Source organism: Gopherus flavomarginatus, chromosome 7 (genome assembly GCF_025201925.1).
Source record: "Gopherus flavomarginatus isolate rGopFla2 chromosome 7, rGopFla2.mat.asm, whole genome shotgun sequence".
In the NCBI taxonomy this organism is placed as follows: Eukaryota; Metazoa; Chordata; order Testudines; family Testudinidae; genus Gopherus; species Gopherus flavomarginatus.
In genome coordinates, this window is record NC_066623.1 from 10,331,673 (window position 1) to 10,357,860 (window position 26,188).

Sequence of the window (26,188 nt, forward strand, 5' to 3'; positions counted from 1 at the left end):
AGACAAGCACTCATAGATGGTGGGAATATTGCCATGACTTAACTGACTGAGGCAAAGGAAGTGCAAATTGTTTTAGGAGTCGTAGCTAGTACCAGTGTCTGAGTCAGCAGCAAATATACAACAGCATCTTCGCTTGGGAACCAATTCTGCAGTCCATTCTCAGACTTAAAATGCCACGGAATGCAAGTAATAAGCATTTGAGTGTTAGACAATAAAAACAATTTAAGTTCCAAAAACAACCATTTAACTCAGTTTTCAACAACTGTTAATGTATGTTAAGCAACTCATTTTGGATGGCATTGTTAGATCTTGACTACCAGCTACAGTGCATCTTTCTAAGTATACACATTACCATCAAATGCAAACAGGAAGGGAAGAGCATTGAAAAAATACAGTTGTAAAATATAAGGGTAAGTCAAACCCTCAGATTTAAGGTATCCCAAACTTTGAATAAATTTGAAGTGGGATCTAATTTTGCAGCAGAGCCCACCTCTGACAGAGAAAGAGAAAGAAAGAGAGGTATATGCGTACATCATGAAATATTTTTACCTTGATCAAATGGTTTGTTTGGGTTCCAGTTTCTGAAATAATCATCCTAAATAGGGGGGAAAAATAGGAAATTTAGAGAAAATGTAAGCAGTCTTTTTGTACAGTTTTACAAACAATACCTGCCTTCTCACTGCTCCCTGAAAATAAAATAAAAATTAAACAGATAAAACCATTAGCACGGTACATCATAAGATACAGACTGAACACAGTTTGGAAAATTAAAATGGAGAAAAGTTTATGGGATTTAGCATTTCACTTCAATGCCCTCTGCCAAAATTGTTTTTACAAATCTGGATTTTCATCAAATAACTTCTGTAATCTCCAGATCATTTCCTAGCATCTCACAATACCATGGGACAACTTATGGCAATAATGTAGATAGTATGTTGTTTGGAGAACGCAGGATGTGCCAAGTCAGGCTACTCTGATTACCATACACCAGTGTAAATCCAGAATAATTCCACTGATTTTAGTGCAACTACTCCAGATTTATCGTAGTGTAGTACATCACGATTTGACCTTAAACTCTGCACTTCAGAACAAACATCTAGTACCAATGATGTAATTGAACTATTTTCGTCCATGTTCCCATTACGATAGGAGTTTGTAATTCAGCTGTAAAAACGTTATTCTGCAATGTGACTTATGGCTTTGTTTTGTATCTTCTGTAACTCAGATTCTCACATAATTTACAGCAGAAAACATAGGAAATAACTTACCAGAAGTCACTCGGGTATCTGTTTTCAAAAAGAAGTGCATACAAACCTTCTAGCAGAAAGCACAGAAAACCTCTTTCATGCATGTGCCCAAAGTGAATTTTTTGCTCCTAGCAAATGTTTATATGTTGGGTAAATTTATATCGTTCCAGCAGGCCACCATCTTAGGTCCTGAAGTATTTAGATTCAAACACAAGCCCCTTTATTTGGTTTCGGTATATTCCATATACCTCTCACATATCCTTCTTGAGCGGAAGTGATCAAAACTGAACAAAGAATTTGAGGTGAGGGTGCACCATGGATTTATATAATGCTACTATAATTTGCATATTATTCTTTGTGCCTTTCTCACCCTTTGCACCTTCGTAAGGGATGCAACCTGCTTGCTTTGCATGCTAGCCTCACTCTATGACCTGGGTGGTTGTAGGGCTATAGTCTCCTTTGGGGTCATCTTGCACCCTTAGAGGAGGATGGATGAGGGCCTCCTGTGTTCAGCAAGCACTGGGGATACAATTCTGCCTGGCTCTTACATTGACTATATTACTGGAGAGTGGAATAGGGCTTCCTGTGCCATCCCATTTGCACACCCACATATAGATAAGTAACTCTGGCCCAAAGCCTGTAAAGACCAAGGACAGTTGTGATACCCAGTAGCAGTTTCAGCAAAGATGATTATTTATAATTTATTTTAGGCATCAAAAGCATTCTAGGCTTTTTCTTCAAAAGGACAGGATCTGGCACCAAGAATGGAGACTCAGCCTTGCCTTTGAATTCCTTAGCTTTGTTATGCTGAAAATCCTATTTTCGTACAATGTTTTGTAATTGATTATGCTTTGCTGCTGGATTTACCAAGCATTAGTCACTTTTGATTAATGAGACTTTTTTAAACCGAGTCCTTTCTTCTAGTAGCAGAACATTATCTTTTTCCTACTTACAATTTTCTAAGTGTTCATTTTGCTGCCTTTTTTTTTAAAGCAATAGAAACTCTTTATTAATTCATAGCCCACAAAAGATTTCTTATGCTGCTGGCACATGGAACCAGTTCTGAAATCAGGAGTGGAGGATAAAATGATGTACAAAATGAAAATGAAAATGTACAGGCACTTAATAAGGATTTTAGCTTAACTTCAGTGTTATATGAACATTTTACTGCAAACACATCTTGTGCTTAATAAGGTGCAAAATATAGAATTTTTTAAAGCCACGTCTAGTCCATCTTCCAATACTACTTGTCTTTCTTAAAAAAAAAAGAAAAGCTGAAATAATTGTTTTAGAACATTCATGTCAAGACTTCATGCCAAAACAACATAGGAAAATACAAAACAAAAAATAACCAAAAAAAAAAAAAAACCTACAAAAGAGAGGAAAACCTTTGAGTTTTGTTGGTGTGCTTTTTGCTTTGTTTTTAATAAAAGCTTTAATGACTTATAAAAGAGTAAAGAATTAGTACATGCAGCTTCAGAGAGACAACTGCTCAACTGTGAAGCAAAGCAATACAAAACAAAAGAAAACATAACACTACAGTTTCAGTCTGATGGCATTCAATTCTGGCTGAGCCAGGAGCTGATTGGTATATTAAGGGTGAAATTATCCATTCATTTCTGTACAGAAGGCCCAGAAAAAAAGTTTAAGTCACATTTAAGTCCTACCTAAGATGATAATTTAAGTGATGCATTGACTTTGTGTTGGTTCTCTGCAGAGGAGTGAAATTCACCCTAAACTAATTTTCTATATGATTTTTGAAATCATATTTTTAGAACTACAAGACATTCTTAACTCTCACTGTAAATGGGTCTTTCAAACTGCTGCTTTATTATTGCTACTTCCTTCAACAAAGTCCAGTACACTGATATTAGGCCATTTAATGCCTCTCTGTGTAAAGAGACATCAAAACATGCAGAAATGTAGGTGATAGTTCTCTATGGCAAGTTGTGGCACAGTCTGCAATTGAAGGTGACAAAATAAAAATATAACTGGAAATCAGATTGGCTAAAAAATTAATTCTAAACACAAAATAATGAATCAAAATATCAGAACTCCTGCACAGAAAGGCGTACAGTTTTGCAGCTTTTTTTTAACCAGGATCGGTAGTAACATATGTGAATAGTTCTTCCAGTGTATGAAGATCAATTTCTGCACAACTGTATAGTACTAGTGGAGTTTTTAAATGAGATCTACACTTCTCCACAGAACTAGAAAAGCCTGATCAAGCCCTGCTCATGATTCCATGCAGCTGTGTAACCTGCAGAAGCTTGTAATAGGTTTAACAGTGCATTACAGATGTTCATTATTTTTATCCCTAAACAACCTCTCTGTTGCTGAATGGAATATAGAGCAAGTGTGACTGCCACCATCTCGGTGAACATCAGGGGCTTAACAGGTGATCTCCAGAAAGTGCAAGTCTATATATCTTATGCTACAAAAGCTGAGCTCTGTAATAAATAATAGGAGACATACCTATCTCCTAGAACTGGAAGGGACATTGAAAGGTCATTGAGTCCAGACCCCTGCCTTCACTAGCAGGACCAAGTACTGATTTTTGCCCCAGATCCCGATGTGGCCCCCCTCAAGGACTGAACTCACAACTCTGGGTTTAGCAGGCCAATGCTCAAACCACTGAGCTATCCCTGCCATCCCCAAGGTGCTTGGGCTAGCAGCCCGAATACATACCCAGATGATCAGGCAGGACTGTACTTGGGGTATCTAGCCACCAGTATTGCAGTGTCCACACTGCTATTCTTAGGCAGTAGAGTTCAAGCAGAGCTAGCGCAGGTATGTCTATCACATCTCCCAACTCAAATGTAGACATACCCTCAAAATGAAGAGGGACCAGAGCTGGAGGAAGTATCCACTGTATCCTTTTAAGGGATCCCATCTCCCACTCCTGCTTCTGCTCCCCCAGGATTCCTAGACACAATCTGGTGGGATATCCATAATCCTGCCAGGGACTGCCACTGAAACAAAGGGCCATTCTTTCCATTATTTTCCTTCTGTCTCTACCTCCCCTGCCTGCTCCCATTTCCCAAATGCTGCCTGCCCGACCCTCTCCTTCACCCCTAGCTAGGCATTGGCAGGGGCATTAAGAGCAGCGGGAAGAGTCTCCTTGTGTCCTCTGTGCAGGTGGCTAGTACCACAGTGCTCCTGGTGACTAACAGGCATAATTCAAGGAAATACTATTGCCAAGTCTTTTAACCCCTGCTGGATGGCTGAGATTCCAGCAGTGATGTAGGAATACGTAACAAGAATGCCAAACATGCTGTCATGTCCACTGCATAACACTTTGCAGTTTTGCTTACACTACCTTTTGCTGCATCTTTTCAAAGACGCAATTGGATGCACCTTACTATTGGTCCTTTAGGTATGTCTACACTGCAATTAAAAACCTGCGGCTGGCCCTCGTGCCAGCTGACTCAGGCTCACAGGGCTCGGCTAAGGAGCTGTTTAATAGTGGTGCAGATGTTCAGACTTGGGATGGAGCCCAGGGTCTAGGACCCTGAGAGGTGGGAGGGTCCCAGAACTCGGGTTGCAGCCTGAAACCAAGTGTCTGCACTGCAATTAAACAGCCTTGTGAGTCCAGGCTCTGTGAGCCTGAATCAGCTGGCACAGGCCAGCCGCGAGTGTCTAACTGCAGTGTAGACATACCCTTAGACTACCACATGGAAATTTGTCCTGTCTGCCAGCATGCGTGCAACAGTGGATAGATCTCCTTCCGCTTTCTGTGTTGGTCAGGGCAGAATTCAGCCTGAAGTCGGCAGTACAGCGGATAGGAAAATGGATATATTTCCATGGAAAGTTTCATGGAATTTTTCCCCCTCCATTTTTCATCAGTATTTCTTGACCAGCTCTACTGAGCAGATAGACAAGATATCAGCTTCCTGTTTCTTCAGTGATTTTTAATTTATTCTTCTTGTAAAGGGACCGATCTGGTCAAGAGACTGCTCACTGCAACAAAAATAAGTCTAGTCACAAGCTGGAAACTCACCTGTTTTATTTAACGACATTATAACAGAGTGTGGGGGAGGAGGCCAGGAACTCCCTCTGACTAATCAGGAAGTAAAGGATGCGGAGAACATGGCTCAATCCCATAATATTCTGAATCACCCAGTTAACCTTATTATAATCCCTTTACTACAATTTTATTAATCAACTATTTTAAAATAATTATAATATAAGCCTATTACAAACTGGATGAAACAATTACAAAAAAGTCAGAATTTTCTGTTTTTAAAACAGCATTTGCTAAATATATTCAGCACTTCTGAGAGGAATCATGATTTAAAAAAATAATACGTCATTTACTCTTTATATGAGCAATTCAGCATGAAAACACAGGTAATGACTGAATCCGACTTGAACTGTAATTAATGAGTAAAGAAAGCAATAACTATACCATTCATATGCATTTGATAAATTGAATCTACTGGATGTATAATTGGGGGGGGGGAAGTAACCTGGGAGCTAAAACACATTAATAATGGATATTGACAATTTAGAATATAATATACATTGTATTGTTACAAATTCTATTATTCATTTTGAAGCTATTTAGAAATTAAAAAGTGAAAAACCTACCTCAACTTCCTGCGTACGTAAGCATTATAAATGAGAAAAAATAAATAAAAGAATGAAATCAAACAATACAAAAGAACGTTAACATTTTCCACTTTGCCCCCCTTCTCTCCCTCAAGCACATTTTAAAAGTATAATCACTAGGCTCAGGAGACCCTAACCTTCAAATGACATCTGTATATTTTACGTTTTTGACAGGCTTCTAGCATCCTTTGCCAGTCAGAATTTAGTTATTTTGTCAGCTGGCCTAGTGACAATTTGCAAACAAGTTATTCGTCCCAAAAAAGATTGGAAACCCAAAGAACCATTTCCTTTTGGCTGAAAAAACAAAGGCATGGGTTGTTTCCCCACTCCCTCCCACCACCCTGCACCATAGCTAATCATTGATTTTTTAAAAAAACTGTTTCCATTCAACTCCGTAACAATTTAAAATATAATTTGATAATTGATAGATTCAATAGTAAAAGCAAAACTGAACATGTTTCCATCGTTTAATGAGAATAGAATTCTCTGAGGTCATGAACCTACAACAGATGGTTTTTTCTACAGCAATATTTTTGCAAGATGACAATTCCTTCCCCAAAGTCTGTGCTCATATTCACTTTCACCACATTAAAAGTATCCTGCTATGCATGGAATTCTCACTAATAGGAGTTTTGCCTACGGATCTATGGCAGGATAGGACACTCAGTCAATCCTTTAAGTATATTAGAGTAAAATTCAACTCATTTCAAAGGGCCTGCACATCACTTAAATCCTGTAATAAGATTTTCAGTGGAACTTAAATGATACATTGGATCTTGTGTAGGATCTCTGCACAGGGACTTATCTGACCAGCTAGTGAGTCCATATTCAGTTAAAATAAGGTGTCATACAGCGACTCACAGTACTTTATCGATATATTACACAGTAAAAATCAGATTGTCACCCTTACTCACACTGAGGTACTCACTGTGGGTAGTCCCATTAATTTCACTGGCACTACTTGTACAGCAAGGTACCAGTCAATATAACTAAGGACATCAGAACTGGACCCTAAGTTACAGTCCCTGTTTATGATGTTTGAGGTCAATATTTAAAAAAAAATGGAATATCAGGGTTGGAAGGGACCTCAGGAGGTCATCTAGTCCAACCTCCTGCTCAAAGCAGGAACAATCCCCAAGCAGGACCAATCTAATAGCAGCAGGATAATTGAGAGCCCAGTAAAACACTAAAGCCCTTTCTCAATCAATCGTTTCAGAGTAAAGAAGCGATCTATACACAACCTTTTCGGTCTCAAGCCTGCTTGCTCAGTATGTAGTTTTTCCATCTATGACTACCCTGTCCAATAGTACATTACAGAACACTCTTCTGGGTGCCTGGCACTGCTCTCTCTTGGACTAATCCTGGAGAAATGAATTCTGTGGAAGCTTTGAGGACTGATCTCACTAGCCTCAGGATCAGCCCCTTTGGACAGCTTCCCTCCAGTTTCTGAGGTTTCCTCCTTGCAAAAAACTAGTATCTGCCCAGGGCAGATACAAGTAAGGCAAATAAATTGTTCCTGCCCCCGACTCATAGAAAGACTCATGCTTGTATGACAATTCTTAGCATTCTTAAATTTACGTAAATTGTAAGCTCTTTGGGACAGGGCCATGTTTTGTTGTATTAGTACAGCACCTAGCATAATGGGGTCCGAGACTGAGGCGGCTAGGCATTACCATACTACATATAAGAAATAACAACAGTAATAAGCTGAGCCGTGTAGATAAGCAAGTATGCACTGTAAGGCTCTTGCATTAGTTCTCTGTTGGATTTTTACTACTCTGTTCTGGGTGATCAAGAGATGAGATGAAACTCATTTTAAAATTATTTAAAGCCTTTTCACAGTATCTCACATAATACATTTTTTTTTGCTAACAAGAGAGAAATATTCTTTTATTATTCACTATGTATGTGTCAAATGTAGCCAACTCAGATTGATACTACCATCAACAAAGTGTATAACCGTATTTTCAATCAAGTACTCAAAAAGATATAGCAAAAAAGTTCTAGTTTAACTCTCACAAAAGCCTCTTTATCTCATTTCTAACAGATATTCTTAGAGGTTCCCACCCACATTCATCAACATTTAACTCAAGGACACAGAATACATAGGATAATCGAGACTTAAAGTAAAAATTGTGTTTGTACACTAACTGAGCTTAAAGGCAGTTTCTTTGATCTTTTCCCTGGAGACCACACAATTTTCAGTCACACAGTGCATAATGAAACCATCTCAGGAAAGAACAAATATACTGTGACAGAATGAATTTATCCCCATTTCTAAAAGGGGGATATGGAAATTGCCAGCTATTTCATTATCCATCTAGATGAAATATTGAAAGAGACAACTAAAATACGATACTGGCAGAACTTTTCAGAAATCTCGTCAGCTAGGTTTTGATTTACAAAACTAAACTTTGAAGCAGAAGAGGTTTTGATCCAGTGTCCTCTTAGTCAGATCAGAAAAGTCCAAGGATAGGAATCACCTCTTCAGACCAATACATTCCCAGGTGTTGCAGGAAACAGTATGGCTAATTCTGCAAGTGACACACACTGAGTCATATTCCCCCTCACCAGGATGACTGCAAGCTTGCAAAGTTAAGACCAAAATTAACGCACGTGTGACTTCAAATCACCCATCTTTAAATTAACAAAGTAAAAACAAACAAGCCAATTGGCTTTCACCTCCTCAGGACTTCAAATGTATGCAATGAGGCATCCACGAAGCTAACCAATTTCCTCCTGTTACTTTTTTGGTTTAGTTATTCCCTAACCTTGGCATTTCCAAAGAGTTAATGAAGATGGCTGTCAGTAATGCAAAGGCATTTCCTATAGATTTTTCGCTAATTTGTCTAAAAGCAGCTTTCACAAGATGCTCCTATTTATAAATAGTGAGGCCGTTATCTAAATGGATGCATAAATCTTTATGTTTTGTCAGAAGAATTGCACTTATCAGTTACTTGTCTGAATCTAGAGAAATGAGATGTTGACGGAAGAAACGGCACAGAAAATCCTCCTCAGCCTGTGTCATTCACAGATCTGGAGAACTGCAACACTGATCTGAAACTTGTTTTGGTCTCTACCCCAAGCCCTGAGAAGAGTACACAATAAATGAAACAAAGCCTGTTGCACAGCAATCATTAAACCATAGATGCAGCTATTCCTCTGGAGAAGTATAAAAACAGGGTCTCATTCTGAGATGTACTGGACACCTCCTGTGAGGTAATAAGCACCCTCAACTCCCACTGGAACCAAGAAAGTCTGAGGTTCTTAAGTACCCGGACAAAAACTGGGGCAATAGACTTTATTAACGCTGGTTTGCAGCCTGGTTAGTGTTTTTCTCTTCCACCTTAGACCGAGCATTAAACCTCTTACCCTCATAAAGAACATTAGGGAAGGATGGTAATTACTACCGCATTGCTCTTTTAAAATTAGCTCTAGGATGAGACAGCTGCACTTTTTTGCTTTCCTCTACCTCCTGCTACAGCAGATCATTCCAACATCGAGCAGTTTGAAAGCACCAGCTGCTGCTTCTTCCTAAAGTTAATCTAGCCCGTATCATAAACATCTCCCCAAGGCCTATTGCCCATTTTAAGCAAATAGTTTGTGTCAGCAAATTACACACATATTTATTTATTTATGTAAGAGAGGGAGAAAATATTTTACACCTCTGGTCCTGCTGTGAATAGCGATTTCCCAATGGTAACCAGTACCCAAAGTATGCATTAATCTCAAGAAGTGATTCAAAATTCCTCTGCACATTAAGAATTTTCTAGCCACTTCTGTGCTTCTCTTTCCTGGGAAATGGGAATATGCATCCAACCAGGATGGTTTTACTTAGCAAATGGGTAGTGTATTCCACTGCAGATTTTTCATTTCATCTTTGGCAGAAGAAACCTTTGAAAGGCCTAGTGATAAATTTCACAGGAAAACCTGGAGTCTAGGGGATCTACTTCTGGACCTGGCAACATAAAGTGATAGAAATGTATGAAGAATTGTTCAGACTAGAACAGTATCATGTACAGTGAAAGTAGAGAGGTGCTGGGGCTTATATAAAGTACTGACGTTTAGTCACTAATAAAAGTTTAAAGACAGCCTTGGCTTAGAATAAAAAAAAGGCTGGTTTAAAAGGGCTTGCATTTGATTATAAAAAGAACTAACTAAGAATGTGTACACAAACACAGCATCTCTCAGGTAAGGGATCTCACCACAGCACTATGACTATGAATACTTCTTCACCAAACCTCCACACACATTTAGGATGTAAACCTTCAGTTTCTGAGACTTGTTTACATTTTCTGCATTACTTATTCAGTTATAGGTGATGTGCAAAGAATATTTTGTTAAGTGGATTTGTGCCCTGCTTTGCTTTGCTATGATGAAGAAGAGATGACCTGAGTTATTTGGGAAGTTTTTGGGGGCAGGGCGGGTGTGGTGTGTGTGTTTGTTTCACTTTAGAAATAATTCAGGAATGCCAATGCTTCTAATCCCTAGTTTCAATAGGTCTCGGGGGGTTTATTTTGAGCTTTAACACCTTAATTCAAGGTACAAGGGCATTGGGACCTTTAACAAACCTTCCCTTACCCACAATATTAATTATTCATTACTGTTAAATAGGCATCAATAAAAACAAAGACAATATCATGGAAACAATCTGACTAAAAATCCCTTCCCCCCTCAGTTCTCAATTTTTACTCTCTTGGCTCTTCTGGCATCACCATTTTGCAAATCCGCCAGTCTTCAGAGACTGTTCTATAATTTCTAATGTTAAAACACAGCCAAGTGGGGGGAAAAACCTTCTCTTTTGAGAAACTTTTCAAGCCTTGTTTATCCATCATAAAGAAGCCCAAAAGGGCAAAAGCCCAATTTTATTTTTCTTGCAGGTCATCTTTAATAGAGTAACTTTAAAAGCAACTCCTCTTATTCCTGCCTGAACTTTTCATCTAGTTAGCATCTACTGAAGGGCCTACTTTCCCCTTCAAGAATGAAAATAACTCCTATTGACATTCTTCACATCTTGGCGTGCCCTGGCTTGAGCTGTAATCTGGTCAGCTAACACAAGCCAGGGCTAGTCAGACCAGGGAAATACTTGGAAGGAACTACTAAGTTCCTCAAAAGGAGACGCTGGTGCTTTAGGAAGTGGAGCTTTCTCCTCTGCCCCATCATGACATGCGCGTGTGCTGGGGCAGCACTGTGTTAGTGTAGATGCCATCTTTCATGTCAGATGTAAAAGCAAAGCCTCGCAGGATATGCAAGAACAGGCTTATGGTCTTACCTCCTTACAGTGCAGATAAGAACATGTATCTTAGCTCCTCCGCCACAACCAAAGAGGGTCATCTCCTTAGCAGAACTGGTTAGTCATATTAATTTCATTTATCTCCGGTGGGGGATAGGATGCCGTGAGATATGGACACAGACTTGCGATGCTGCGCCAAGCTCATCAGGTTCATAACATGCTGCTGCAGGGGAAGGAGTTGGAAGGAAGGAAGAAGATTGGGACAAGGGATGGGAGTGGGACCAGAGAATCTGCAGCTTTGCGGATTCTCCCCATCCACCAGGGAGTGTATATTTGTGTGAGCCTCACCCTCACCCTGCTGTAGTAGCCATGGCATGTCTCCGCTTAGGTACAAGAATTCCTTCTCCCTGGCCCCTGGACAGCAGCTTGCATTACAGCCAGGACACACTGGCTGCACCACACAGGAAGAGGGATATTGCCTAGAAAGCAGTAGTTGCCTATCTCTGGAGACTACTTCTAACAACGTTTAGTGCTAACAGGTGGTATAATGATGATTTGTCCATTTCTACTGCAATGGAAACTCCTCAGGCAGTCAGATTCTGTTTCACTCTGTATAGGGATGCCAGACAGTTACTGACCCCTGGCTGCACTCCCAGGCTCCAGCTCTCCAAGTTACACTAGTGTTATCAGGGAGTTTTGGCCCCACTTTTCTGATTTGTATAATCACACTCTGGTTATTTCTCAGTAATTACTGTGTGTTTATGCAAAATTCTCTTCTCGACCAGCTGCTGTTTCCAGAAGTCCTCATCCGTTTTCCACATCAAAAATAGCTTCCCCTGCTTTTGAATCCCTAGCCCAAGTAGTAAATGCAATCCCATTTTATATTAGTTACCCAGAAGTGTTATTGTTTGAGCATGTGGGAGGGAAGCAGTGGTGATAAACAGGCGAATGGCTAAGGAGGAGCAGAGGAAAATGTCTGAGAAGACTGAAGTTCAGTACAGTGACAGGAACGTGGGATTGAACTGAATGACAGCTTTCTGATTCAAAAGACGAAGTGTAAGCACCAAAGCTTTCAGATACTGTGTGTCATGCTGCTGCAGCACCACAAATGACTAAAAAGCCCAATTTTCAAGCGATAGTCCTTGCCAAAGATAATGCAGACATAAGGCAAAGGAATTTAAAGCAGCCATATTTTATCGGGGGCACATTAATGAGGAGATCTGAGAGAAAGCGCCGGTCCAGGGCAGAGGAGATTTATAGTAGCCAAGCAAGTGAGATCAGAATCAGGGCCAAAAGTGTTTTGATCTCACTGACACACTCATCTGCTTTGCTACTATTAAACTGTGCAGAGCTGCCTCAAAGCCAGTGGATCGGGCCCATGTAGAGCTGCCACAGCAGTTCTCATGATAATCTCCTCCCACCATCTGCTATAGGGGGAAGTGTCTGGAGAACAGCAGGTATAGCTGAGGGCAGCACAGCAATCCCCAGCTGCTAGAACAGTGCCTGCAAACAGTTAGCAGCTGGTGCAATATAGCGTAGTTTTCAGGCCCAAAAGTGAGCAAGATGTTGACCGTGGGACTGCAAAGTTTACCTAAAGCCACTGCAGCCCCTCCACCTCTGATCTTGCCTCATGCACAGTTCAGCCAAGGCAGCAAATCTGGCCCACAGAGTCTTGCGTATCTAACAAATTGCAGTCTAACCTCACTTTACAAAAACAACCCCGGCATCAGCTGGTGTAAACTGAAGGCAATGGAGCTAAGCTGATTGACACTAGCTAAGAATCTGGCCCAGCGTTATTTTCTATTGCAACCTTTGACATATAAGCTCATTATTAATTTATCAAAACGCTTGCATTTACATTTCAAGTTGCTTGGTAGTGAATATTAGTAGATTCTAGCCAGCTAGTGGTTCTGTATAAAGGGAAACGTGTTGTGTACAAATCCAGTTCTTATAGAGTCCAAAATAGGTGATATACTCAAAACATACATCAGAATGAAAGCTATTTTCCAGTTCTTAAATTTTATTCAAAGAATTCAATGACATTCCTAGACAATACATGTTCTGACAGATAGCCGAAAAGCCAAAACATTACATTTAAAGGTTATGTAAGCTACCAGGGAAAATGACTTCACTTTAGATATCCTCGTTACTTTGAGAGTTCATTTGCCGTAACAAGTTATGACAGATTCCCCAGCTCTTTGTATCTGAACATTTTTGCTTTTGTATTTGGAGAATTACATATCCATTCTGACTCTTTTAAAACCCTACTATAGTCAATACCAGGGGAAAGATTGCTCATGGTAATGACATACATAGACAAATGTCTTGTTTTGCATTATGAAAAAACTTCAGAGTTCAACACATATTGATTGGTGTGGTTTTTAAATTTATAATTGTGGGAATGAATAATCTGAGTCTGAGTGAAAATAAGCAAGCTCCAGATTGCAAAATTCTCTGGACTTAACATTATGAACAAAATTGTAATTATGCTCTTTCCAGACCTACACATCCCAGTGGTTAGAATCTATAGACAAACAAAAAGTAGACGAATAAAACCCAGCTGATCTCACTTTGATATTTAGTGACACACATTTCTAAGAAATGAGGAGACAGTTAAAATAGTGATTGTCACAAGTCTTCAGAAATACTTCTTTCAATGAATAACTACAGACGGGGTGATGGACTCAGGCCAGAAGGATATGAGGGTAGTCGCCCGCCCACTGATAAGGACCTCCCCCCAGCCTAAGGGGAGGATCCACAGATCTGTGATACCAAATAAGTATGAGGGACAACCAGTGAAAAAAAACAGGATCGGGAGTGAGGTCATAGGGCTAAACGAAGGGAACCTGATGGGGACACAAAGCAGAGAACCCCGGACAATGCCCACTACTCCTCAAAGGCGTCAAAGGAGCCAGCGGATGCTGCCCAGAGGATACGTGAACGGATGAAAGAAGGAAAAACGGCCCCACAGTCGCAGGTCCCCCATCTGCCAACTTCCCCTCTGTGGTGTTATGAATGGCCACCTTGGCCATAGCGAGGAGGAGGTTGACAAGGTGGTCCTGCGACTTCATGGGGCCTTGGATTGTGTGCAGAGAAATAAATGTGGGGAGAATTGCAGCCAGAACCTCAATAAGAGGTTCTGGAGGAGCTGGAAAAGGGGCTGCAGCCTGGCGCACTGAAGGTACGCGTGCGCCAGGTCTCCCTCATGCCGCAGAAGGGACAGGTGTCAGGGACAGTGGTAAACTGTGCCAAGTACATGCCCATGCTCATAGCTCCATGCAGAAGCCACCAGCTGATATCCCTGGCAGGCCGCGGGACTAAGGTGGAATAGAAACTGGCCCACCAGGGTTCCCCACTGGCCGCTGCTGGTAAAAGGTCCCGCCACTTGGTGTTTGGGCGGGACACGAGGGTGGGGTAGTGAAGCGTGTGCAGCACAAGTGTGTACAGATGGTCCCATGGCGTGGTTTGGAAATGAACTGGCTGCATGACATGAAGCCGGCTAAAGTATGCGGGTGGAAAGTCCGGGAAGGCTCACGGGCCAGGGGGCTGATGGAAAGGTCCAGAGGACCCGGAGTGAGGGGCGGGCGGGGCTCACCCTCTGGCAGGACCCACTTGAGGAAGAATTGAGCTGTGGGAGGTAGGGCTGCCTCCACCTTCTGGAATACGCGCCGAGGGGTCGTAAGGGTGGAGAGCCCCAAGCACTGACCGAGCGCCTGGGGATCCACTCAACTCCCCAGGTCGTAATCCAGGAGGTCTCCGATCTTGGTAACTCCCGCCAGGACCAATCTCTGGCACACCGAGGAGGACTCTGCCACCTGCACATGAAGATGGAAATTGTGTAACAGGGGCTCCGCGAGATCTACCCCCTAAGTGGCTGCAAAGGACCTGGTTGCTGAAACCAGCCTCCAGGTCTGGAGGAGGTCCTGGTAGAAGATCGGCAGCTCAGAGAAGTCTCGCAGAAGACCTCTCGGATGGAGAAAAGAGCTGCTGGTCGTATCGGAACTCTCGCAGGCAGCGGAGGAAGGTGTGCGCCAACGTGCTCCATGTCGAGCCACCTGCACTATAAAAGGAGACTCTGCAGAGCCTGGAGGTGGAAGACATGGACCTGCGTGCGTATGCATGTCAGGCCCTGTCCGCCCTCCTCCAAGGGGAGATGGAGAATCGCCGCAGAGACCCAGTGCAGTCCCGGCCAAAAAAACCCCAGAACCAACTTCTGGAGATTGGCCAGGAACACCGGGGGTGGGCACAGGGTGTTGAGTCAGTGCCAGAACATGGACAGGACCAGTTGGTTAAGCACCAGCACTCTCCCCCGGAGGGAGAGGCACCGGAGCAGTCCCGTCCAGCTCCGCAACCTCCCAGTCATCCTGCTTTCTAAACCAGGCCAGTTCTCCGGCAGAGATGGATGCGTGGCCAAGAAATAAACGCCAAGTAGAGCAGTCTGCCACTCGTCCACGACCACCAGGCCAGAGCTCTTGACCCAGCTGACCCGGGCAGAGGAGGCTGCCGAATAAACAGTTTGACAAGCCTCCACCCGCACCAGGTCATCTGGGTCCTGGACCACAAGGAGCACGTCGTCGGCATATGCTGTCAGAACCAGCTGCATCTCTGGCTCAAGGAGCACCAATCCCGTCAGCCTCTTGCGAAGGAGACAAAGGAAGGGCTCAATGGCCAGAGTGTACAGATGACCCGACAGCGGTCAGCCTTGAGGCACCCCTCGCCCGAAGCTGACAGGTGTGGTCAGGGTCCAGTTGAGCTTGACCAAACACTCTGTGGAGGCATACAACACCTGGAGAAACCCCAGAGTGCCCAGGAGATACCCGTGGTCCATCCAGTTGAACGCCTTCTCCTGATCCAGGGACAGGAGGGCGAACAGACCATCCCTACACCCAAGCTCCAAGAGATCCCGAACTAGATAAAGATTGTCAAAAATGGTACGGCCCAGGACGGTGTAGGTCTGGTCTGGATGGACCACGTCCGCCAGCACGGACCGCAGCCACAGCGAGATGGCTTTCGCCACGACCTTATAGTCTGTGCTGAGGAGCAAGACGGGACGCCAATTCTGGAGATCCAACTTCTTTGGCAATAAGGCGAACACCGCTTGCCTGCACGAGAGAGGGAGGACACCGCTCTCCAAGGACTCGCCCCAGACGATGGCGAGGTCCAGGCAGAGGACGTCCCAGAACACGTGGTAGAACTCCATGGTCAGCCAATCCATGCCCAGAGATTTATTAGTGGGCATGAGAGGGAGGGCTTCCGAGAATTCGGCCAGAGTGAGAGGCAGCTCCAGTCGGTCTCGGTCGCCCATGCTGCCCATCGGGAGTCCATCCCAAAGTGCTCTGCAGGCATCAGTGTCGGTTGGATCCGAGGAGAAAAGGCCAGTATAGAAGGCTCTGGCCCTCTCGCGCATCTCCATCGGATCCACGAGGGGGGCGCCGTCCTCTGCCAAGAGGACGAGGACATGCTTTTTTGCCCCCCTCTTCTTCTCCAGGGCGTAGAAGAAGCGGGAGCCACAATCCATCTCACGTAGGAGATGGATGCGGGATCGTTCCCGGGCCCGAAGACTGTCAAGGGCCCGGAGCTCCTACTGCTTCTCCCAGTGTGCTCCACAGAGGAGTAGATCTCCGGGGCTGGCAGCCAGATGCCTCTCCAGCTCCAATACTTCCTGCTCCAACTGCTCTATCACCACATCCCTCCGTCGGCTGGCGCCCCGGGTGTGGCTACGGCAGTAGAGCCGGGTGCACACCTTCCCCACATCTCACCACCGCCACGCTGAGGGAAAGGCATGCCTCTGTTCCCGCCAGGCCAGCCAAAACTCCCAGAAGGATGCCACAAACCCCACATCCTCCAGCAGGCTGTTATTGAAATGCCAATAGGCCGGTCCCGGCCTCTCCGAAGAAAGAGTGGCCATCACAGCCACCAAATGGTGGTCCAAAAACGGGGCCGGCCGAACGCTGGAGGAGTGGGCCTGCAAGAGATGACATTGAGAAAAATAAATGCGATCCAACCGAGAGTGGCTCGACCGGTGTTCTTCCACCCGGACACGAGTGAATATAGAGTCATCGTCTGGGTGGAGGTCGCGCCAGACGTCCACCAGGGAGTGATGGACTAGAATCTCCCTGACGACGTCTGCAGCGGCTGGGCTCGGCTCGATCCCCATGCGGTCCCTCTCCTCGAGGGGGCAGCTGAAGTCTCCACCTAGGACCAGGCACTCACGAGGATCCAAAACACTGAGGAAGGTGGACACCTGCCAAAAAAGCACGCCCTTACCGGGCTGGATGCTGGGGCATAGGCAGGGCCGGCGCTTTCATTTAGGTAGCCTAGGAAATCGCCTAGGGCGCTAGGGTTATTGGGGGGCAGCATTTCCGGAGGGGGCGGCAGGCGGCTCTGGTGGACCTACCGCAGTCATGCCTGTGGCGGTCCACTGGTCTGGTGGAGCTGCCACAGTCGTGGCTGCGGACGGTCGGCTGCTCGCGGCTCCGGTGGACCTTCCGCAGCCATGACTGCGGCAGCTCCACCGGAGCCGCGGAGCAGCCGACCGTCTGCAGCCACAACTGCGGCAGCTCCACCGGAGCCGCGGGACCAGCGCGCGGGGCGGCGAAATTGTCGTCCGCCTAGGGCGCTAAAACCCCTGCGCTGGTCCTGGGCATAGACATTGACAAGATTCAATGTTAGCTCCTCCATCCGAACCCGCAGGTGCAGCAGGCGACCTGGCACGACCTCGGTAAACCCCAGCACCTCAGGCCATAGGTGCGGGGAGAACAGGATCCCCACCCCACCCTGACGGGGCTGAAAGGTGACTAAAGTAGACCTGTCCCCCTACTCCAGCTGCCAGCTCGCTTCGGCGGCTGGGTCTGTGTGGGTCTCCTGCAGGGAAATAACGGAATACTCCCCCTCCCGAAGTAAGGAGAGCACCTGGCACCTGCAGAAACCCGACCTACAGCCGCGGGTGTTCAAAGTGGCAAAGATGGACGGCGACATAAAGAGAGCTGGGGATGATCCTCGCAGTCTGGGGCACTAGCGGCAGCCATTGGACCCCGCAGCAAACTGACCAACCCCGAAAGCCAGCAGGGCGTCGCGGGAGCCGTGGGTCTGCTGGTAAGCCACAGCATCCCGCTTCCTGGTCCCTTTGCCCTCCCCCATAATGGCCCTCATGGTCTGGAGAACAAGACGGAAATCGCCCCAGCGCTGAAGAGCGAGATGCACTCTGTTCATGGAGCCACGAGTGTCCTCCAAGAAAGAGCGCATCTCGCTCCTCTGCGTGATGGAGACTGGGGTCACGGACTCCGGGGCGGCTCCCAATTGGACCCCCTGCCAGCCCCGTGGTCTATAGAGATGGGCATGCAGGGATCAAAGACCCGTCACGGCACCCATCCGTCCGGCACTGTGCCACCTGACGCAATACTTGGCCTCAAAGACAATGGCAGAGGGAGAGCTGCAGCCCCAGATGGGCCGGAAGAAGGAAAAACAAAAACCGCCTCCATATAAAAGGAAAATGAGGCAACCTCGGGGGCAGCAGAACAGAAGGAGGGAGGGAAGAGAGGTCAAGGACTGGAACAAGGGCTGGAACAGGGTCAGGGACAGGGACAGGACACAGATCTAGGAATGGGAGCAGGGACGGGGCAGGGAGCTGGGACAAAATCTAGGGCTTGAGCGACAGAGCCACCGGAACATGGTGCCTCTTGACTCAACATGTCAGTTAAAGGGACAGCAAGGGAATGGGGGTGCCTCCACAGCACTAGCCTCAGGTGCTTCACTAAACGAGGCACCTACAGTTACAGCGCTGAGGGGAGGCAAAAACTGTGGTCCCATCTCATGGGGCAGGGCACCCATGGGCTCAGAGCCTGGCCGCTCAGCGTTGGCCACCGCCACAATGGGCACAGCGGCGTCAGCCAGATTACCAGTCGTGGCCAGGCAGTTGGTCAGGACCGGGGGCATTGCAGAGGCCAAAACAGGGGCAACTACCTGAGACGGAGGGAAGGGGAGGAGTGGGGGTGCCAGATAGCAGTCGCCCGTACCGAGGCCCTCCAACAGGGGGGCATCCACTCCCTTGGTGGTTGAGGTCAAGCCCAGGGCTCGATCACGGCAAAAACAGAGGCAAAGTCCCCACCCGCCACTAAAGATTCCCCCTCGACAGCAGCTGGGGCAGTAGCCAGTGCAGCGCTGACAGGGGGCACAGATGGCAAAAGGGCAGTGGGGGCACTGCCTGGGACCCCCTCAGGGAGGGATTCCATAGGAGAGATGGTACTACCCGCCTCCGCAGCTGCAGCGACCTCGGCCGACTCCAAACAATGAACGTCAGCAAGGGAGTCAACGGAACAACCAGCACCAGTGACCCCCTTCATAGTTTTACAGGGGGTCCCTTCCCGCTTGCCAATGGGGGGGATGCTGGGTCCGTGCTCCCCGCTTGCTGCGTCTCCCCCGCACAGGCTCCCAGCTCCCTGAAAATGGGGGCTGGCCAGCCAGGTCAAGGCCTGGGAGTGAAGGCGATGACTGGAGGGCAAGGGAAGACAAGGATTGGACAACAGGGAAAGGAACGAACTCCCCCTGAGGCAAGCCCCGTTCGAGTCCCTCTACCAGCCCTGCCACCCTCTCCTCTGTGGGCCCCAGTCTACTACCTGCCTCAGCAGCGGGGCCCGCATGCTCATCTGGGCACGTCGGGGAGGCTTCCTCCAAAACCTGAGCGGAGTTGACGACGGTCATGAATGGAGGAAGAGTGACCCCAGGGACTGGGCGATCAGGGCCGCCGGCGATGATAGAGCCGATGTCCTTCCGGGTATCGGGGGTCCCGGATGCCCCTCCAAGCCGGGACACGGGGCAGTCCCTCCGGACGTGCCCCGCCACCCAGCAGAGAAAGCACCGGGCCACCTCCAATGAATAATAAACCCAGTACTGGGCCCCTCGATGGGGCACCAGAAAGGACCCCTCCAAAGCCTCCTCGTCACGTGCTGACGGCGGAACCTGAACCTGCACCTGCCGGCGGAATGACAAAACATGACGGAGGGCGGAGTCCTTACAGACCAACGAAAGGGGGCTGAGGATGGACAGGGGTCTCCCCAGGGTGGAGAGGAATGGTAAAAGGGCGGCATTGGGGAGGAAGGGAGGAACAGAAGAGAGAACCACCCATACGCCTAGGTCCTCCAAAGGCTCGACGGGGACATGAACGCCCGTCACCACCAAGCCCTGCTCCACCGCCTCCTGGGTAGCGACCTCCGACGCCATGAAGAACACCACCTTCCCAAACATCTTAGAGGCTGCGACCAAGGCTGTGGACCCCACCACCCGCGGCAATGCCCGCATGCAGGTTTCCACGTGGGGCGAGGCCGGCACCAGGAGGCAACGCACCCCGTGCTCCCTGGCGAGAGTGGGAAAGGGGCCCCGACTGCCAGGAATGGTATTCCGGGAGGCGGCTGGAGCAGATGGCGAGGCGGCGAGCGGAGGGGTCGCAGCCACCTGGGCGTATGCCCTGGGGGCCGAGGGAGCGGCACCCCCAGAGCTGATGGAGAGAACAACAGGCAAGGGAGAAGGGGGAGCTGCGGCCGTTGACAGGGCCACAGCGGGAGAAGGAAAAACTGCCACGGGGGGTTTCACCTTCTGGGCAGGGCCTTTGCCCTTCTTCGTCCCTTTCCCACCGGCCAAGGGAGTGGTCTCAGGAGTGGAGGCAGCCGAGGTCGCGGCAGCAACAGTGGAGTCTCGGGAGCCCCTATCCGTGCCTGCCAGTGCCTCAATGGTAGCAATGGCGGGCAGCCCAGCAGCAGCAGTCGAGGCGGCCATCGCAAGGGAGGGTACGGGGAGGGGGACCAAAAAGGAACTGCAGGAGCATCCAGCAAAGTCCTGCCCCCTGAATCACTCACCACAGAAAGGGAGGGAAGGGGACAGCCACTAGGGCAGGGGAATGGAAGGAAGGGGAGGGAGGAATGGGAGGGAAGGGAGGAACGGCTACCACACCCCACCCGCTAGGCTGAAAGCAGGGCGGAGGGGCACCAACAGAAAGGAGCAAAGGGAAACAAGGAACACAACTCCAGCACAAGATGAAAAAGAAACCAGCTCCCCCGGCTGCACTAAGGGAAAACTAACACATCATGGAGGAGAGTGCATCGGTGAAGGAACCGAACAAAAAAAAAAAGGAGGGGGGAGGAGGGAATCTCAAACACCAACAACAGAACATGGGCACACAGGCAATAAGGACTGAACCGGAGGGAGGGCAAGAAATAAGGGGGCAGAATACAGGGGAGGGCTAGAGCAGGTGCGCCTCAGGCACGGAGCAAAGAACAGGGTGGGTTCAAAAACAATCAAACCAGAAAAAAAGGGGATGAGGGGAGTGGGGCTGGCAACCAGGGCTGCACCATGGGACAAGGGTGAGGCAAACAAACTAAGCAAGGACTAAAAAGCCAGACAGGGCAAACCAGAGCAAACAGGGCGGCTAAAGGAGGACGGGCAGGGCAGGCAGCAAGGGGAGAGGGGGCAAGCAGCTGCAAGAACAGGGCAGTGGGCGAGGCAGAGGACAAGGGGGCCCACAGGCCGAATGCAGCAGGTGAGGGAGGACAAGACCAAAGGAAGGGAGGGAAAACGAGCACTCACGGGCGTCTGAAAAACAAAGGCCTGTTTTGCTGCCGCTATGTTCTCTGGAAGGCCAAAGGGGCAGAGCAAACTGTTAGGCTGGAGAGCAGAGAACAGAGCCAGAAGGCTGGTGGGAAGGTGGAGGGGGCAGTGATGGTGGCAGCAGAGAAGCGGACGGACTAGGGAGAGGGCCCCAGGCCACTGCCCCAGCTCCCCACAGCAAAGGCACCTACCACTACAGAAGCAGGGATGTAACAAACCCCCCTTCACAAAACAAAGCCTCCTCTACTCCCTCCTTAGCTCCAGCAGCAGCAAAGACAGCAGCAACCCAGCCGGGGGGGCCCCCCCAAAAACGATGGAAAAAGTGGGGCCTCGCACTCCCCTCTGAGGGTCACACCAGCAGGGTCCTCCCCACAGCAGCAACCACAGCCGGGGGTCAACCAGCCAGCAAACTGGCCCCACGAGAATAGAAGGCAGGTAGATCAGTCTCAGAATGAGCAGGTCCCTCTTCCCTGGATAGCCAAACAAGGGCTACTCCAGGCCAATCAAGATACCTGAGGCCAATTTAACCTGTTAAGGTTGACAGGCTAATGCCAGCACCTAACCTCAATTAACTGACAAAGGGTCAGTTAAGGCTGTTAGGCTAATGGAGACAGCTGGAACCAATTAAGGTCCCACTTATAGCGCTTTAAAAGCTCTCCTTGCCAGTTCTCTGGAGAGGAGCCCAAGTGAAAGGAGCTGGAGGAGAGGAAGCAGTAATGAGCCCTGAGGTAAGGGTGAAGCTTGGGAAAGGGGAGCATGAGGAAGTGGCCCAGGGAATCAAAGCAGCGTCAGTGAAGGAGGGAAGCCGCTAACGGCTGCTACCATTAGGGTCCCTGGGCTGGAACCCGGAGTAGAGGGTGGGCCCAGGTTCCCCACCTCCTCCACATGATCCCTTTGGAAGGAGAAACCGACTTTAGTCCAGGCAGGAGACCAAATGGTGCCTACGGAACTCTAAGGAGCAACAGAGACAGTGGGTATTCCACCTTCCCACCTCCCATACCGGCCTGTGATGAAAATAGCTCAGTAAGCTGTAACCTTTGCCACCATACCGTTAATGGGAGGGCCTTAGCGAGCTTCTGAGGCCACTGTCTCCGCCAGGAAGTGCAGGACCCACCAATATAGGCTTAGAGCTTTGTCACAACAGGTAAGAGAGCATCTGGTCTCTGCCTTGCAAATATGTTGAAATTATGGGCTAGATATGCCCTTGGAAGCACACATGAATCACCCGTTTACTTCACCTGCAACCAAGGACAGAATTTGGCCCAAAGTGCTTTTGTAAAAACTCTTCATAGAAAACAGGCAATCAAAATATACATGCTCCTATTGAAAAGCTCAGTTCACCATCTCCAGATTTAAATTGCTTAATGCAGTTTCCTACAGCTGGATCAAGAATAAAACAGCTACAGTCTCTTGGCCATAACATTAGCAATTACTGGGCCCATCAGGCATTTCTAGACATTTTCAGATGTAAACATCAGAAACACTGCAAATCACCACAAATCTGTGTTTCCATTCCAGTTTACAATATTGTTTCATTATCTGGTCCTGACGCTTTCGCCATCTCAAAAAAGGACAAAGCATCAGAAATTATTAGGCAAAACCAACAGCAGACTTAATGGAAATAAAACATCAGATGCATTTGTATAAAACTTTCAGCCATTACCATGTTACTTCAGCTACAGCTACAAACAAAGACCCCAAGGAAAGTGGTCTTTACTCATGCAAGTAGTCTCACTGACTCCAATACACTCCAAGCTCACTTTAATGAGGCACCTGATTCCACTACCCCAACCAGTTTACTAGGAATCCACAGAAACTGCATAAACACAGTTACCTTATTCATACTGTGTATTAATTTATCTGAACTACAAACAAAAGGGTCTAGATTATTGTGATTATTCAACATTAGAATAGGTCTCTCTGACATCAGGCAAACTAAATCTAAAATTGTTTGCATGCGGCTCCGTGAACTGAGAGCATTGGGCTCTGCATAGTTCTGCTTTTAAACCCTACCATGTGTTATTTTCAAAATCTGCCTACCCCCATGTTATCAAATCAAAATGAAAAGCAGGGGTAGATTCCTCAATCTTAAATAAGTATGTGCTAGAATATTTTCTTCAACCTGAAATGTAGGTACAAGGTTTTTTCCTGTGTATGTGTGAAATCCTCCGCTTCCTTTGCAGATACATGGCTTTGAAATGAAGAGCAAATGAGATGCTATTTATTTATGGGAGTTATAATAGGATAACAACTCTAATCCTGTTTCACGAAGATTATTTATGCAACTCTGTGAGGATACAAGATACTTAGCTAGCGCTATCATAAATCTGAGGGAAGTGACCAGCTAAATCCAGATTAGGTCAATGGTGACACGCCACTTGACCAAGGCATACTCTACATCACAAACACTAGCACCATAGCTGTCTATTAGATGACAGTCTCTGCAGAGGGGTCAAGGAGATCAAGCTGCTCTTACCCCATAGAAGGGGTGCTCCTTCACTCTGGGACTGAAGCAGATTGGCAGGACAGCGCAAGGACATTTGTACTGCTGCTGCCATTCCTGTGAAAACAATGAAGACGGATATGCAGATCTATTGATTTAACATCATTCCTGAGCACTAAACTCACTTTATTTCTGCAGTGCAGTGATTTTCAACCTTTTTTCACTTGTGGACCCCTACAAAATTTGGAATGGAGGTGCAGACCACTTTGGAAATCTGAGACATACCAGAGTTGAAAACCACAGTTCTACAGTAACTGCCTTTTGCAGACCCCTTAGACATAGTGTGTGGACCCCCACAGGTCTGCAGATCACAGGTTAAAAGCAACCAACTAGACAACCCAGACTTCTACCAAAATCTGCAATTTACATTACATCCTTTTAAAAAGACTGGAACATCTATTAACTAGAGTCCAAGAAAGACTGGACAGTGCTCACCAATAAAAGGCCAACATCAGCCAAGAGTTTCCACCTGAGAATCTGCTGGTATTTCCCATTCACAGTATAAGGAAATATTGCAACATCTCTGATACCATAGTGTGGCAATGCTGACATTTCAATTGAGACTATTGCAAATATGTGATCAGAAGAAATCTACCACTGACCTATCTTCAGTGGCCAGTCTTATAATCTATTAGCCGCCTTAGCTGCGAAGACCTGGAATCAGGAATGCATCCCATTTTCTAAAGAATGTCGTTTGAACAGCTACTGATGATTAATAGCTGAGACTTTACGGTAATGCTTTAAAAGTTATTGACAGGAGGCAGTCCAAGTACTGTCAATAACAATGTGCCAACTCTGTGATCCTTTTTGTAATAAAACTTATGTATTGGGTACCTCACAACTCAACAAATCAGGAGATAATTAAAAGGAGTATTTTATCTTTATGCTTCAATAAAATTCATCTGTAAACAAAAATTAAAATGCTATGCAGCACTGACACACTCAATTTCTGGGTTTTCACAATCACATAGACTAATCTCATTGCTAAGTGGACAACTAAAATCACTACAAACTACAGAAGTTTGGTAAAATCAGGCGGGTGCTCTCTACTAATGAGCTTTGTTGGAAGCCAGACACTAATTCCAAACTTCTGCTCTAAATTGAAAACTCACTACACTAATGCCTCATACTGGAGACGTTCTAAACAAAAATAATCTCTTGTCCTTTGAAATACGTCCAATTTTAGAATGTTCTGCATAAGTCTACAGACGACTTTGACTTTTTAGATATGCACCTCATTCTGGTAAACACAGTATCAAGATTTTACATACTGGACAGTGTATTTTAAGAATAAATACACAAGAATATGAGAGGTGCAAATAGTTAATAGTGAGAAAAAAATTAAGAGTTGCCAAGGTGGCATAAGTAGGAATATAGAAAAATTGAACCCAATTTTAACTATGGAGGTGTTAGTGGCACTACCCTAATAAAACTCTTCAAGATCAAATTAAATTTCCGTCCTTCTCTCTCTTTGTAAAAACAACTTCTCCTACCTGAATTATATTTACATCGTATTTGCATGCTTTGAGCCAAATACATCCTGGGTGTAACTCCACTGAAATAAATAGTTACATCAGGGATTCACTAATACCTTTATAGTCATGTTGACAGATACATATCGAACCATTCAAACAGTGATGTGGAAAATAACTGAGAAACAGGTACTTGTTCCTATTACAGTATGTATGTGGGAAGAGTAAAAATGAATTATAAAAGTTATAGCCCATAAAAAATGGCAACCTGCCATCCTACCTGAGGTGATAATATTATGGCGATAAACATTTTTTGCTAGAACAGTGTTACAAAAGATTCAGCTGGAATAAACAATAAAAAAGGAAATAAAGATAAAAAGGCCAAAAAACAATATTCTGGTTCAGGGTATGAATCACTGAAGTGCAAAAATGGCCCCAGTGGGACTTAAAAGCCAAGGTTGTTAGTGCCCACAGCGCACGCATTTCCATAAGGATTGATTCTATTTTATTTAAGCAAAAAGCG

General features: G+C 46.4%; 1 protein-coding gene across 1 annotated transcript in view; it reads right to left on the reverse strand.

Moving 5' to 3' along the window:
* Positions 1–26,188, reverse strand: part of SPOCK1 (SPARC (osteonectin), cwcv and kazal like domains proteoglycan 1) — a 505,769-nt gene that overhangs the window by 315,426 nt on the left and 164,155 nt on the right. The window contains exon 3 of the mRNA XM_050962256.1: positions 550–595. Within this exon, the coding sequence (XP_050818213.1) occupies positions 550–595 (46 nt within the window). The remainder of the gene's footprint in view (positions 1–549; positions 596–26,188) is intronic.